General features: G+C 46.7%; 1 protein-coding gene across 1 annotated transcript in view; it reads left to right on the forward strand.

The window, feature by feature from the left end:
* Positions 1–14,686, forward strand: part of LOC142587979 (uncharacterized) — an 88,952-nt gene that overhangs the window by 71,329 nt on the left and 2,937 nt on the right. Inside the window, exon 2 of the mRNA XM_075699388.1 lies at positions 9,990–10,255. Within this exon, the coding sequence (XP_075555503.1) occupies positions 9,992–10,255 (264 nt within the window). The 5' untranslated portion in view covers positions 9,990–9,991. The remainder of the gene's footprint in view (positions 1–9,989; positions 10,256–14,686) is intronic.

Genomic DNA, 14,686 nt, shown 5'->3' on the forward strand with positions numbered 1-14,686 from the left:
GGAGGCGGGAGTGAGGCACCTAAGAAAACTGTCGGGGCAAAAGAAAAGAAAGAAAATGTGACGCGTATCGAGCGATACCGCGCTCGTACATCCTGTGCTACACATTCGCATCCGCGGCGTCTCGATGGAGTATTGAGGCGTGCCTTGTTCGAGCGCTCTTCATGACTACGAAACAGGGTATCTTCATTTTAATTAATTTATTTGTTGGTACCATCAAGACAGATCATTACGCACGGCGCTTGGTTTACGATCCAACGAAATTTGAAATTCACTGCAGGCGAATACAGAAAAAAATAAGTATAAAACGTACAAGTATACCATGTTTCGAAGAAGTAACAGCGCTAGACGGACAAGGACACAGGCAAAGAAGAACAAGACACTGGCGCTGCGTCCTCCTTGTCCGTTTGGCGCCGTTACGTTTTCGAAACATGAATTACCGCTAACTCGCCCAAGTTTCCCCTCTCATACAAGTATACGTGAAAAAAAAAGTGAGCATTTAGAAAAAAAAAAACATTCAGACGAACTAGACGACCGGAACATGCAGCTAGTTCATTATAGTCTATTAAATTTTGCATGAGAGAACGAAGCGACGAAGCACGTTCAATTTAGATCCGATGCGGTTAAATCCGATAAATTTCGGTATTGGGCTCGGCACAGCCGCTTGGCGAGTAAGCGAGCGAGCCACAGCGGCCAGTCGACTGAGATAAGAGAGAGTTTACACGAGAGAGAGAGAGAGAGAGAGAGAGAGAGAGAGAGAGACGGTGGACGTTCGCATACCGGACGTGACCGCTGGCCGGCGCGACCACCGAGGCGCTCGATCGGGGCACCCGCGCGTGACCGAACGAGGCGCCGCCACCGCTGCCTTGGGCGCTTGACCGACGCATATGCATCGGTCAGCACCGCCGGACCGACCACAACAAACACTGTCGACAGAGGCACCCCGAACAAAGACGACGACGACGACAACAACACAACAACAATAAAGTGCAAGCTCGTTTCTCCGCGATGTCCTCCAGCCACTTTCTTACTCCGCTGTCTTTCTTGTGCTGAAACCCGTACGGGTATTCCACAGCAAACTTGTCTTAACAGCAGCGGAACGGACGTGAAATAGAATACCAACTAGCCCGTACCCAAGCCCGTACGTGTTGCTGAAACTGGACAACGACGTATTGTTTGCTTTTTATGTGTCCACCCCCCCCCCCCTTTCCCGCGGGGAGGTGCTTCCTCAGACCGACTGCGAACGAAATCGGGAAAGAAACAATTTATGATACTCAACGGGCAGCTCTTTAAGTTTCGGAGCGAGATCAGGATGCCTTAGAACGCGTTATAAAAGGAGGTACACATCAAGGAAGAAGAAGCATGTGCTTGCTGCGGTAAAGCTGTGGAAACGGCGAAACATGTTTTATTGGGATGTGAAGATATCAATCCGGTCAGGCTCCGCTAGTCCTTAGTGAAGCCATACGTGTCCTGCTGAAAATGGACGACGTGATGCCCTTGGTTTCGGGGATCGCAGGGGGAAAGTAAACACGTCCGCAACAAAGATTAGTAAAAGGCGGTTGGAGGTTTGGTGGCAGAAAAGTAGGGAACTTTCTGAGCCTAATGATGGCTCAGAAAGCTTAATGCTGGTAATTGTTTTGTCTGCAAACAAATAATAATAATAAATAAGATTGGTAAGGCATTGGGCAAACCAAGAAAAAAAAAAGAGCTTGCTGTCGCAACTCACCGCCCCGTTTCAAAGGGGACGCTCATAGCATCCATCCTTCCGTGCATTCCCGAGACGAGACGAGCTAGCTGCTTCACGCTGATTCCTTACGAATCGTAGCTTTCGTATTTACGAACTGCGTGCTTCAATCGCTGGTATCCTATATCTAGCTGTCTGCCCGCAGTGCATTATCTCGGAGGCCATGCTTCAAGGCAGCTGAAGGAGGCTGCGTAGTTATTTGTGGAGTGAGGATGATGCAGTGAAATTGAAAACGAATCCTACCCACCTTACCAAAAGAAAATTTAAAAAAATGTTGGCGCATAGTGGATACTAGGAAGCGCTTTCTCGTAACTTTCCGCGGCTTCTGGCGGGTTTCTAAGTTAATTTTGTAGAGGCTTTGGGGTGCAACTTGAACGTCGCGGAAGGTTATACGGGGCGATCATATCACTATTCAACGAAAGGCTACATTTTACACCGAAACAACAAGCTTTTATATTACCAATTAGCGTAACGTTTAAGTTAACAGAACAAAAACAGTTTAGTTTTGAGCGGACTCGAGCTGGCGTGGCTCCATCCTTGAGAGGTGAAGTAGGCGGAAAGCTGGCTTCATACTCCGCTGGTAAGTTGAACCTGCGGTGGCTGCCAAACCACGCGGCACATGTCATGAACACGCATCAACAGTGCCTGCTGTGACGTGATTGTCAATTACAAAAAGAAAATAAAAAACAAACAAACATTTCGTTTGTAAGTAACCGGAGTCCAAACCTGACATTTGCGAAACGTGCTCTGGGTAAAATCGGCCCGCTATAAGCAAAACTGAAACGAAATCTGTGACGTCACACTGAAGTATAATCGACAGCGCGCTTCGGTAGCACAATTCAGTAAAGTACACGGGGTGGAGTTTGCGGCATTTCATTTTTCTGCTCATAGTGAGCCTTTTGATTGGTTCATTGGGGAGTTAATTAAGCAAGTAATTAATTAATTAATTAATTGATTGATTGATTTCTGGCGTTTGTAATGACCCAGAGAAACACCGGGTCTACGAGAGACGCCATAGTGGAGAACTACGGATTAATTTTGAGCACCTGGGGATTTTTAACGTGCACACAAATCAAAGTTCACGAGAATTCTTTGCAAAGAAATGCCGCCGGTGGGGCCGCAAATCGAACCCGCGACCTCGCGCTGGGCAGCAGAACGCCCACCGCGGCGGGTGATCACCCTTGCCCGGCCGTGAAATTGCAGACACATTTTGGAAGAAAACTGACGAGAGCAGTTTCGGCTAGTTGGCAGAAAACGACCGCGTAACAATGTACACTTGGGAATCGAATACTTCACCCACCTGTCTCAACTGATTCAGCGTTTCTCCGTACAACGTTACATTATGCTCAACCTTACGTCTCGCGGGGGCCGCGTTGTGAATTCGGAACGAGAGGCGGCGCGGAGCCGGGAAACGTGACCCTGTAGCCCGAACCACCCATGCGTGCAGCGTGTATGTATACTCTTTACATACGGGGCCCACCACGTGTTTCACCCACGCAACTTTGCGGAACACCGTCTCTATCAATGGTCCGCGGGGATGCACGGGATTCCTACACCCAGAGGGCCCCGCGTGCGTAATCGGTAGCATTTCGACAACAGTCACGAATTCAAGCAGAACATTCTGTTGGGCTAGTTCGTGCATGTTACTGAAATACTAGAGCGCCAAACAGACGACACAAGAAGCGCTGGTCCGTCTCTCTTCTTGTGTCGTCTGCTTGGCGCTTTAGTATACTTCAGTAACGGTCACGAATACGTGTGCGGAAGGCCACAGGGTGTGACACACTGTAGTACACACTCAGGCCCATTTTGTTTCTTGCGGGTTAGTTCTCGATGGTCCCGGCAGGTGTTTCTAATAAACGAGGCATGCATCTCACGCATTTGAGAATCGGTGCAAAGAAGCCGATATCTGTGCCTTGCGGGCAACAATGAGACACGATGGTTGTGCGACCATGCGGAAACCACGTGGACAGCGCGCGCTCTTGATGCATCATTCAGCTGGGCGCCTCGAACCTATATATATATATAGCATCTGCTGTGTCATTACTCTTTTCTTTTGCAGCGTAGTGGCCGAGAAGTGCGGAAGCATGTACAAAGTATTTCTTGCGTTACCTACATAAGAAAAACATTAGAAAGTTTATATAGGCCTAAATGGAAGAGCCGAACAAAATATGCCCGACTAAGCAAACGCTATTTCCTACTTCCTGTCTTCACAATGAACCGAAAACGTACACCCGTCAGAACTGTCAATGTAACAGTTGATATAGCATACTACGATGTTATTAACAGGTAATATAACCTGAATATAACAGTTAGGTAACACTGTTGTTAACATTTTCGAGTACTACTCGGATTATACGCGGGGTCATTGAGTCACATTCCAAAGATAAACGCACTGTTCACTTAAAGAGGCTGAATATTTCAGAACGCAGCTTACCGAGGACTTGATATCAACGCACTCGCGTGTTCTTATTTACTGTTCGCATAAATACGGCATAATACCGAAAGGAACATGACGTAATGGTCGGCTACACAAAGCAACTTCTTTTATTACTTGATGCTTAGGAGATGTTGTCGTCTTTAGCGTCACCTACGTCTTTTCACAAAGATATATCAAAATTAAATCACTTAAGGGCAGTAAAAAAAACTGAAGGTCAACTCCGAACTACACTAACACAAGGTACAATTGCATAGGTGTGCTACATTCACACCAAAACTGAAAGTCAACTCAGAAACACAGCAACACAAAGTCCAGCCACATAAGTACACTAAGGCCAACACAAATTCCAGTCACATGAATACACTATAATTGGGGCACGTAAAAAAACAAGAAGAACACGGAATAGATTCACACGAAAGTGCGTGAATCCAGGCATAGAATGAACCAAATTCGGGTCAAATTATATATGAACACATAGAGCGAGCTTGCCTCAGACAAATAGTCTCCCCAATAGTTTCCGAGAATGTCGCTCGCTTCTAGGAAACTTTGGAGAGCCAGAAAAGCTCGCCTTCGCAACGAATACGTTGGCCATGGACCTAAGATCTTTCCGAGGTTGAAGGGCCTTCATGCAGTTCGATATGCCATGAAATCACGTCTTAAGCGTTGTCTCGGTGTGTCGTATCGTGGACATTCTAGCAGATTTATGTATACCCTCATATGAGTGGCCACAAGTGCATTGCGAACTATCAGCTCTTGATTTTTTTTTTTTTTTTTGCGGGAAGTGTTTTGTGCTCGCGGTACCGAGCGACAGACGGTAAACCAGCGTTTCAAAGGCGCTGGTTGTATCCAATGTGGACGGGATCTTAAATTGAAGTCAAGGGCCAATGTGAAATGAATCTGAAGACTTCCAGTTCCGATCAAACTATGTCGCTCTGCAACCACGGGCTGAGATCTGTCTTAGTATGTGTCGCAATTCGTCTTGTGTTAGAGGTATCCTAGTTGTGACGTTGTCAAGATGCGCCTGTCCAGCTGCCTCGTCCGCTGCAACGCTCCCAAGGATATTGCAGTGGCTACGTATCTATCGGAACATTATTGTGCGATTCTCCTCACTTGCTTGTGTGAGTTCTTTTGCAGCCTCGTAAACCAACGCCCCAGTTTTGCGAATCGATGATGTCACCATGAGGTGACGAGAAAGCTGCCTGCGAGTCACAAAGGGTGACACATTGTTTCTGTTTTTGCATTGAATTTATGTATCGCGAACAAAGACAATATTGAAAAAAAAAAACTCTGCAACAGTTGGTGATGTAGTACGAGATAGTTTAAACGTCTGTATTCGGTTCCATTCAGGAATGACAAATGGAGTTGTAGAAGAATTTGTTTGACAAGAGAACCATCTGTGTACGCTTAAATATAACCAGGGTATCGAAAGCATATCTGGTATAACACTTGTTGCTGAGCTGCTAGCATAAACCTGTCTCGTTGGCGGGTATTTCCTTCACAAGAAAGTTCAATTTTCTGGGCGACGAGTCGCCATGGAGGGTAGCCGACATCCGAGATCCAAAATTCGTGATGTGGTAGTCGATTTTCGGACACCTGAATCACCGCATTGAGGCAAGCCCTGTCTCTCTCAATAAGTGCAATCGCTAGTGGGTGCCTTTTGTGCTGCGTTGAAACGCGAAAGAAGCGTCGACAGATTTCAACCGTCCTCGTAATAGGAAATGGAGGATGACGTGTCTCTGCAATTACTGAAGTGCATCTATGTTCAGTGTGTGCCTCGAGAAGCCTGTGCCGATCGATTTAGTGTTTTCTTCGTAAGCACCTTGTACACCTGAGCGCTTGCCGTTCTGAGGACGACTGGGACAGAGAGTCAGAAACACAGAGCTTTAAGGATAACTATAGCGAAGTTAACGTAGCAAAATGTCTGGTATACTGCGCGAGATGATTCAGGTTAAATATTAAGTAAACCACAGCTAATCAAAGAAAGTGTGCTGCAGTAAAGCGTCACCAAACACGTTACATGGTGACAATATTAGCGTACTGACGTATTATATTTTTTTCCGCGATTTCTTCTATAGTAATGTAGTGGTTAAGACACGAGTTATGGCTCGCAGAATGCTTGTCAGGCCGACAACAAACACACACACGCACGAATGCACGCAAACACGCACGCACACCGTAGCAGTAGTCTCCGCGCTCCCTTCAAATTTGTTTCAGTAGTAGTAGCAGCTGTCGTTTTGTCTTCGTAGTCTTCGTCCTTTCATCCCACGGCTCATATGCAATATGACGGATTCGCCAAGAATCGGGTAAAGAAATCAAAATATAATAGTAAGATATCAAAATTTTCCTTGCAAAGGTCCTTGCCCTGCAGAGAATGTAAACGTCGTGAGGAAGGCCGCACTGCATTTTACAACCGCGTATAAAAAATAATCAAGAAAACGAAAGCTAACAGCGACAAGAAACTGAATACTCAACCTCTTTTCTCCCCCCCCCCCCTCCTTACCCTCATGCAAATACTTTCTAGGGCCGCTCTCCAACCTCGACCGAGCGCTAAGCGGAAGTGAATTCCCCGCTTTGATACTCCGAGCGGTTGTACTGCCGGCTGCCATTCGAATATCGCGCGGTTCAGTGGCCGTGCGGATAAGCGCGCTTTGGCGCGCTCCGCTGAACATGCAGTTGCGCACGCTTCGTAAACTCACGACCGAATGGCCCCCGGCGAGGCAGTTAAGTTGCATGGCCTGACCTTTGCGGCACGATGGGTCCACGCAGCAAATGCAGGAAAGCCGATAGCGGCTATAGAACGCTCCGGATGACTCGATGCATGTCTCCGCCGTTTCTTTTGCTGGACACGAGGGCGCAGGTTCGATTCCCGGCGGCGATTCCGCACTTGCATCCGCCTCTGGACCTGCAAACCGCAGTACCATCGTCATAGTCATCGTAATGTAAGACTCGTAACCGTGGTGGCAGTATGAATTGAAGTGAAAAACGCAAAGCCAAGTCAAAAACGAGCTGTTGGGCTAGGGGGTCCTCTGTTTGAATCCTGCCATCGGACAATTTCATTTGCGTTTATTCATTAAAGCCAACGTCTTTCTTAGCAAATTTACCAGCTCTTTTCCGCACTGGGTATGTTTCAAACCTCTTTCCTGGGCCAACACCGGAGGACATAGTGCCCAGCTGCGCCAATAAAATTACATCATTTTAAGGTTTAAGCTCGCTTATTGTTTCGCACTTTTAATACTAAAGTCCGAGAAGATTTAAGGTGAATAGCATTCGCTGTCGGTGTTTTGTTTCGTGACATTTATTTGTGGACTGCCGTTCTCAAAATTCTGGGGAGTAATGCTGTAAAGAATGCAATACCTGACATGAGCAACTTCAGTGATAGAATGATGTGGCAATATAACCCGCATATACAGCATGTAATATAGCAGGGCGTGGCACATAGCATACATATACCTCACGGCGACGGCGAAAATTCACTTGGACTGCCCATATGATTGCTGTCGCAATGAAATGCACGCAATGTCATACCTGTAGGGTACCCCGCATTACGTTAGCAAAGCTGTTCAACGGGAAAAAAAAAAGATGATTACAGTACACGATGCGAGATAGGATTTTGAGAAAAGTGTTGGGTTGTCAGAACGCTGACGACCGAGCGCCGTAGATATTACACTTGTGTCTTGCGCGGTGTTTTTCAAATCTTTTTGTTTTTAAAAAAAAAATTTTTTTTCGATGAGAAGCTTGGCTAACGTTAGCTGGGACACGCGGCCTACACTCTTATGTATACTGTGTCACTTCCACCGGGCGAAAACGCGCTTGCACACTTAAGTGCAGTATTTATCGACAATATGAGCGAACTACAAAAACACTTGAAGGTATGCAAATGCACGTTTCTGAATAGTAGCTCTTTTCCACTGTACAAAAGACCTTCTGTACGCTATGAAGCGTCTTTAGTTTGGACACCAGTGGGCTTGTCGATTCGAAGTTTGAAAGAATGCACTTGTCTGTTTAATACTGTAAGCTTTACGTAGGTGGTGCATGATCTGCTCGTTTCTACGGTAATACACAAAGCATCCAAAAATTTTCGCTGCACCGTCAGCCATTGTATTGCTCTGTCTTGTGCTCGGGGCTACAGTAGCCTTCAAACCTCGTATTGGCTTTCAGACTATCTCTGGCTCCCATGATGTGAAATAAAATGAATGAATGAATGAAACTACGGTCTTTGTATTTTAATGTTTGGTGTCCGTATGTTCGCACCGACGTCGCCCGAAGTATTTTGACGACAGGCTCGATGGAACTCGGGACAAATTGCTACGGATGGTCGACGTTCACAGAAGCGTCGGCACAAAAGATTCCACGCGACACGGCACCATGAACGAGCTACTAAAAAGGAATGTGGTGATGGCGAACAACAAATTACGCTGCCGGCTATCATTTTTCAAACGCTTCGAAAGGAAATTGGACTGTTCGAGTGCCTCTCTGGAAAAGTAATGACTACTGCTCCGAGTTTCAGATCTCGCTTTATTTGTTTCAAATTTATGCGCCTTCTCAAGCTTTAGCCATGATGAATGCAGTATGGCAAATGCAAAAAAGAAAAAGAAAAGAAGAAACACACATACAGAGAGAGGAGGTGCTCAGTGAAACCGAGCTGCGTCCCCGTGTCAAAACATATTTATGCATTCTATAGACTATATATAGATAACTTGGAAACAGCTTTACGTTTGAGGAATATATATTGTAGGTAATACAGTGGTCGTGAAGATGATATTCTTTTCTCTCGACGAGGCTTTGGTGGGCATCAATTATTGGTGGACATTGAACGTTAGACCCAGTGGACACAGAAAGAATGTACAACAATAAATAAATAAATTCTTCAAAGGACTATTGAATACTTTTTAAAATTATTTCGCAGGTTAATATTTCTAGAATAATATTTCGCAGTTTCGAAGCGTTTTAGGGACTACGTTGTTTAGTCAGCCCACTTGTAATATAATTTGACATTGACGGTGTTATAAATAAATAAAAATAAATAAATAGCTTAATCAGAACATGTGTTGCAAGTGCATAACAAAAGCTGCGACCTTCAACTGCGAGGCTTTTCTTTCAAGGAATCCGTACGGGTTTCCTTTGTGGCACTTAGCTACGTTTGGGTGGATATCTAATTTTCCCTTTATTAATTACTTCTCTCCAGCTTGCGGGTTTCCCCAGAACTATTACGTCAAAAACTCCATCATTGATCAATTAGGGAGTTTAAGCGAACCCGATAAAATAGGTCGAGTCGACTTGTCGGACAGAGATTTTGCCTGTCGCGGTCATGTAAACGCTAGGCGGTCGCGTCGAGTGAGCGTCCATTCGGGCTGCGCCAGCTCGACTGGACAGTGGTGGCTGACTCAACCCGACCCACATGCAACGCGCTTCGAAACGCGGACGGGTCGGGTCGACCTTTCTCGGCCAGCAGCGACGGCACGCCATGTGTTCTTTCGCCCCGACTCAGGCTGCTGCAGCTATCTCTGCCCTGTAGGTATACGACTCACGTAAACGCCGTCGCGTCGGACTGAGTCCGACTCGACATGCTCGTGTCGAGTTCAGGTAAACGTAGCCACGGTTCTTTTTTTTTCTGTGAAGCCCACGCTGACAGCTGTCTGACCATCCGTTTGTTTACACCTCCCTTTCCACACATTGCCATACCTGAATTCTCCCCCCTCCCCCCCCCCCCCCCGCAACATAGGCCACAGCGCCAGCCTTTCCAATATAGATATCATTCATTCATTCGTCCATTCATTCCTTCATTCCTTCAACTCTTTTTCTCGTGCCTAGGCATGGCTGCCCACAGATACCGGCACTCGGAGGTCTACAGACTACTACTCCTATTGGCCCTGCTCCCGGGGCCAGCGCTGACGCTGCCTGCGTCGACACCGACGCGGCAGGGAGGGCCAGCCCCGACCCCCGAGATCCGGAGTGGCGGACCTGCCGAGTTCCGCGAAGCTCGGGGTCCTTGGAGCACGCTCTACTTTTACGCGCGGAAACGGAAGGAGATTGCCCGGGCACCGGCCCTGCAGGAGGTGGCCAAGGTGCCCAAGGAGGTGAGATGCAGAGACCCTTGTACACTGTACCGGGTGTTCTTCTTGTCCGTTTGTTTTGCCAGAATTTTTTTTTTCTTAAATTGACCACAGTTCTAGTCCCTGAGGTGGATTACTCGAAGAAGCGGACATTACTCTGACGAGGAATTGAAATGCGTAGCCGTACTAAAGATTACCAATTAGGTTACTAACTGCTACACGGAGCATGTTGCAACTTGCGAAATGTACTGGGCGAGTTCGCGAGGTGAATTCACTTGGAACGAAGTCTCAGAGCATTGACAAGAGGTTCAAGCTATGCGCCGTCAAGCTATCGATAAGAATGCACTGTTGTGCTGCTTACTTTTTAACAAAACGATGTTTTGCGCACTGAAGGGCAACGATATTGCAAACGCCAACGTACTTCGTCCCACATTCTTGGGAATGAATACCTCGCAACTTGTGCCATCCGCGGAATTTGTTCTAAGTAGATATATGTCTTTCGAACTCACCTGCTACAATTCGTAAACTATAGCGTATGTTCTGTAAAGTAATTATTTAAAAATTAATATAGTGAAATTTTGTAAATTATTCGCTTGTGGATTTCGCTTTCTTTTACAAGCAATGTCGACTTTTTCCATTAATCCAACTCAAATACTTCGATCGTGCTATCTAAAGCAGGCGATTTTTTATAAATGTTCTGTATGGTCCATAAAAAAGCACCCTATATAAATAGAGTTACGCGATACATTACCTTGATACGTGGTGCGTTAGGTCCGTGGCGTGTGCGGATCTTACGCCCCCGAATACCACGGCAAGTTAACCTGATTGCGTAACAACATGGCGGCGCCCAGACTCGCTCAGTCGACGCGGCCTTCGATCTGGGTTCTCCCTTCCCACTTGGTCTCCATGGTAACAACACCAAGTAAACGGCAAACTCAACCATCGCGTAGTCTCATGTCACAGCGAGTGCAGGGTATCAGCGATGTTCTGCATTTATTATCGAGATAGCAAGCTGTTTGTCTCGACGCTGCTAGGCCTAGAGAGGATCACAGTGAGCTGGGAAAGTTTTTTTTTTTACCTCGCAGATGCGGAACGCTCTAAATGTCCAGTTCTTCGCAGCTTCGCTTGATCCTACAAATAACCGGCTGCTATCGTCGTTACCTCGCAAATTTAACCTTCCTGTTGGTGTGTCTCAATCGAAGCGTAAACTCACTGCGGAAACGCAGTAAGAAACGAAGGAAAAAGTGAAGAAGGAAAGGCAGGGAGGTTAGCTCAACCACTTTGCTACCCTACACATGGTAGCGGGATGGGGGAGATGAAAGATTAGGAGGAGAGAGAGAGAGAGAGCAGCACAGCAGACACGTCGTCAGTTACAGTGTGTCACTCTTGCTTGGACCGTAAACGCAGTAGGCATGCGAAGAGATCAAGGCGCAACATCATCGCTTTGTGCTAGAACTAGCCTGAAAACATGTAGGACCCTCAAGCTGGTACCAGTTTTGCCGAGTAGTCGAAACAGATTAATGTGCGAATTTTAATTTTGAGAAGCGCGAGAAACTTGCGCACGTGTGATGGGAGTTTAAAGCATGCTTCTTATATTTGAGCACGTCGAAAAAGCACGTACCTACATTTATATGTTGGACAAAAATCTTTTGTTTCCTTACAAACTCGGGTGCCTAAAAGACATGCCGCCGGAAGTTCTCCACGGCAGTTCTCTATGGGCGACACGCACACTGTTGCAACAGTGCGAAACAGCCTAAAATATTCAGCATCCAATGTTTCCCACTACTTACAGCATGTTTTACGCAACTGCGGTTGGTACTCATCCGACAGATGGAATCTGAAGGCTGCGCTAAATTTGCACTGCTACTCAAGCTTGAAAGCGCGACACATTCTCGGTCGCAGGTAAAAGAAAAAAAAATGGCAGTGATTTAGAATACAATGGAGTTCCTCTTTACCGATAAAAAATGATCAGTACTGAGCAGACGGCGTCAACATCAACGTTACGGCTAACTAGGGGCGATGCTGGGTGAAAGGAGGCTTAGTGACCTCCTGTCACCGTAAGCGTACCTTTTTTTTTTTTTGTAGAAACGCAACTTACTGGTACAGGTAAGCTTATTTTTTCTTTAGTGCCCAGTACAATTAGCAGTTAAAAGTGTGGAGCAAAGAAAAAAAAACAGAAAAAGTTCGAACGGTGAGCAGTGACAAAAGGAGAAAGCTAGCTTATGATGGACGTTGCTCTGAATTTGCCTTTTTCTTTGCCTTAGTTTTATTTAGTGATTTAGTGTTTAGAAGAGGTTCTAGGGAATACCGGATACTAAAAAAATGAAATTCTGGAGTTTTACGTCCACGGCCACGGCCTAATTATGAAGCCCGCCGTAGTGGAAGCAACTTTTCTGTTACCCAGCTTTAAAAAATTTGGCAGTGGCTTAGCTTGGCTATGCCAGGATATACGTAACGAAAGATAAGGCATAGCATGGTTAGCCTTGGTTAATCTTGATTGCAAGTCCAGGTTAGTCTGGTTGTCTAAGCTATGTTGCGGCGTTTAGCCAGTCGTTCGGCGCGCTGTTCGTCTGTTTCCTGGGCGATTCGGTTCCTCTTCATCTCGTTCCGATGTCGATTCCAGGCCTCCTCCTGCTTATCAGAATTGTCGCCGTCCATACTGCCGCCTCAACTGTGGTTGCGGCGCACGCGAGCTCTCCTTTTCAATCCTCCGACATGTTATCAAGCATGCGACGCAGCTGGCGAAGCGAGCGGACGGGAGCGCAACGACGAGGGACGCGGTGTGACGTCATACCAAACGGCGGCGGCGGAAAGGCGCGGCGCTGCGCAGCGGCGGAATACATGTGGCTCGCTGCTGCTAGTGGCGCATGCGCAGTAGTGACTAGGGAGCGAGAGAGAGACAGAAATATCCGCGGCGAGGCGCGCGTTGTGACGCCATGTGCCTCCTCGGAGCACGGCCACGGCGAAATCGCAAGTTCGCAGCCAGTAAGGCTTTCGCTTTAAAACTGCTCGCGAATTGCGTGCAATGAAAGCGCCTCTTATAGAGAGTTTTACAATTAAAATCCCTAGACTATATGTGCCCAAGCATCCTTTGGTTGGTCGCTCTTGGGTGTGAAAAGGTGTAGAATGGGGGCTAACGCAGTAACTTTGTGTTGTGCGTTTGGTGCGCCGTTGTTTTAAAAAGGCAAAAAATAAATATCAAGAAAAGGCTAAGTTCTGCGAGAACAAGAACATGGAACGCTGCTTGTAAGGACTGAAAGCCGGAGTACACACACCGACCCACCCATATTATATATATATATATATATATATATATATATATATATATATATGAGAGACGCTGTCAGACTTCCGGCAAAGTGGTGAGCACGGCAGAACGAAAGTGGCACACGAAAGCAACTTTCATAGGGACGTGCATATTTCGCTTAACGTGTTCGAAAAAGAAAAGCTATTGCGCTTATCGCTGCACCGTACTTGCTCTAATTTCACAGAAAGATAGCATTTTGGAGCCTACGTCGTTCAGTGTAACACGTGGCACAGTTAATTGTCTGGTCTTTAAGAACAAAAAAGAGATACTGGCTCACCCACAATCGAGAGTAGATGTAAGCATGAAATGGCTACCGGCAAAGCAGACTGGTTGGAGATGATACTAAGTCACAGTCTTAAAATAGGTGTAGTGCACGTTCGCAACGGCACACCCCACCACACTACACCGCACCACCGCGTTCTGTACACTGGTCCACATGGACGCAATAGTTTCAGGTCACAGACAGAACCTCGTTGCAAGTCTCGTCTCGGTCAAATGGCCATTCTCGGCGCGCCGGACGCGCCGCCGAACTCACGGACCGCTGGCGTTGAAAAGAACACTCAGCGTGAAAAGATGACGATCAACGGTATAGCGCACTGCATCTGCCTTTTGAACGCCCCCCCCCCCTTACTGGAAATTAGAAAACTTCAGCGTACTAGAAGTTACGGCTTGAGTGATATTGTGAACAATCATTACGAAGAACTCGGAGGCAATATTTTCTTGTAACTTGTTTGGGAAGTAACTAGCATACCTAATGCTGTCTCGATGGTTGCCCGGATGTTCTCGTTTTGTTCTCGCAACTTGCCCGGATGTTCTCGTTTGAGTGCTCGGATAACGGCTCTGGCTTCTGGCTTAAGGTCACTTGAATAACGCCGACAACGGGAGCTTAAAGCATTTCCCGCTTAAAAATTGACTCGTTATGTCGGCCCGGCGAAAGTTCATGTTCAGCGAAGCTGTTGAAAACCACAACTGCTCAGGAGGGTATGCGATGCTTTATCGCTTGGGAGTAATGCTAGTAATGGTAACTTAGAGTAATGATAGTAACGGGAGTAAGGACAATTTTGACAGCACGCCACCGCTGGTAGAATTGCCATTTCTTTTTCCCTTTACCGCTCCTCGTATGCGTTGCGTATACCCATAGCGGTGCT

Source organism: Dermacentor variabilis, chromosome 7 (assembly GCF_050947875.1).
Source record: "Dermacentor variabilis isolate Ectoservices chromosome 7, ASM5094787v1, whole genome shotgun sequence".
Taxonomy (NCBI): domain Eukaryota; kingdom Metazoa; phylum Arthropoda; class Arachnida; order Ixodida; family Ixodidae; genus Dermacentor; species Dermacentor variabilis.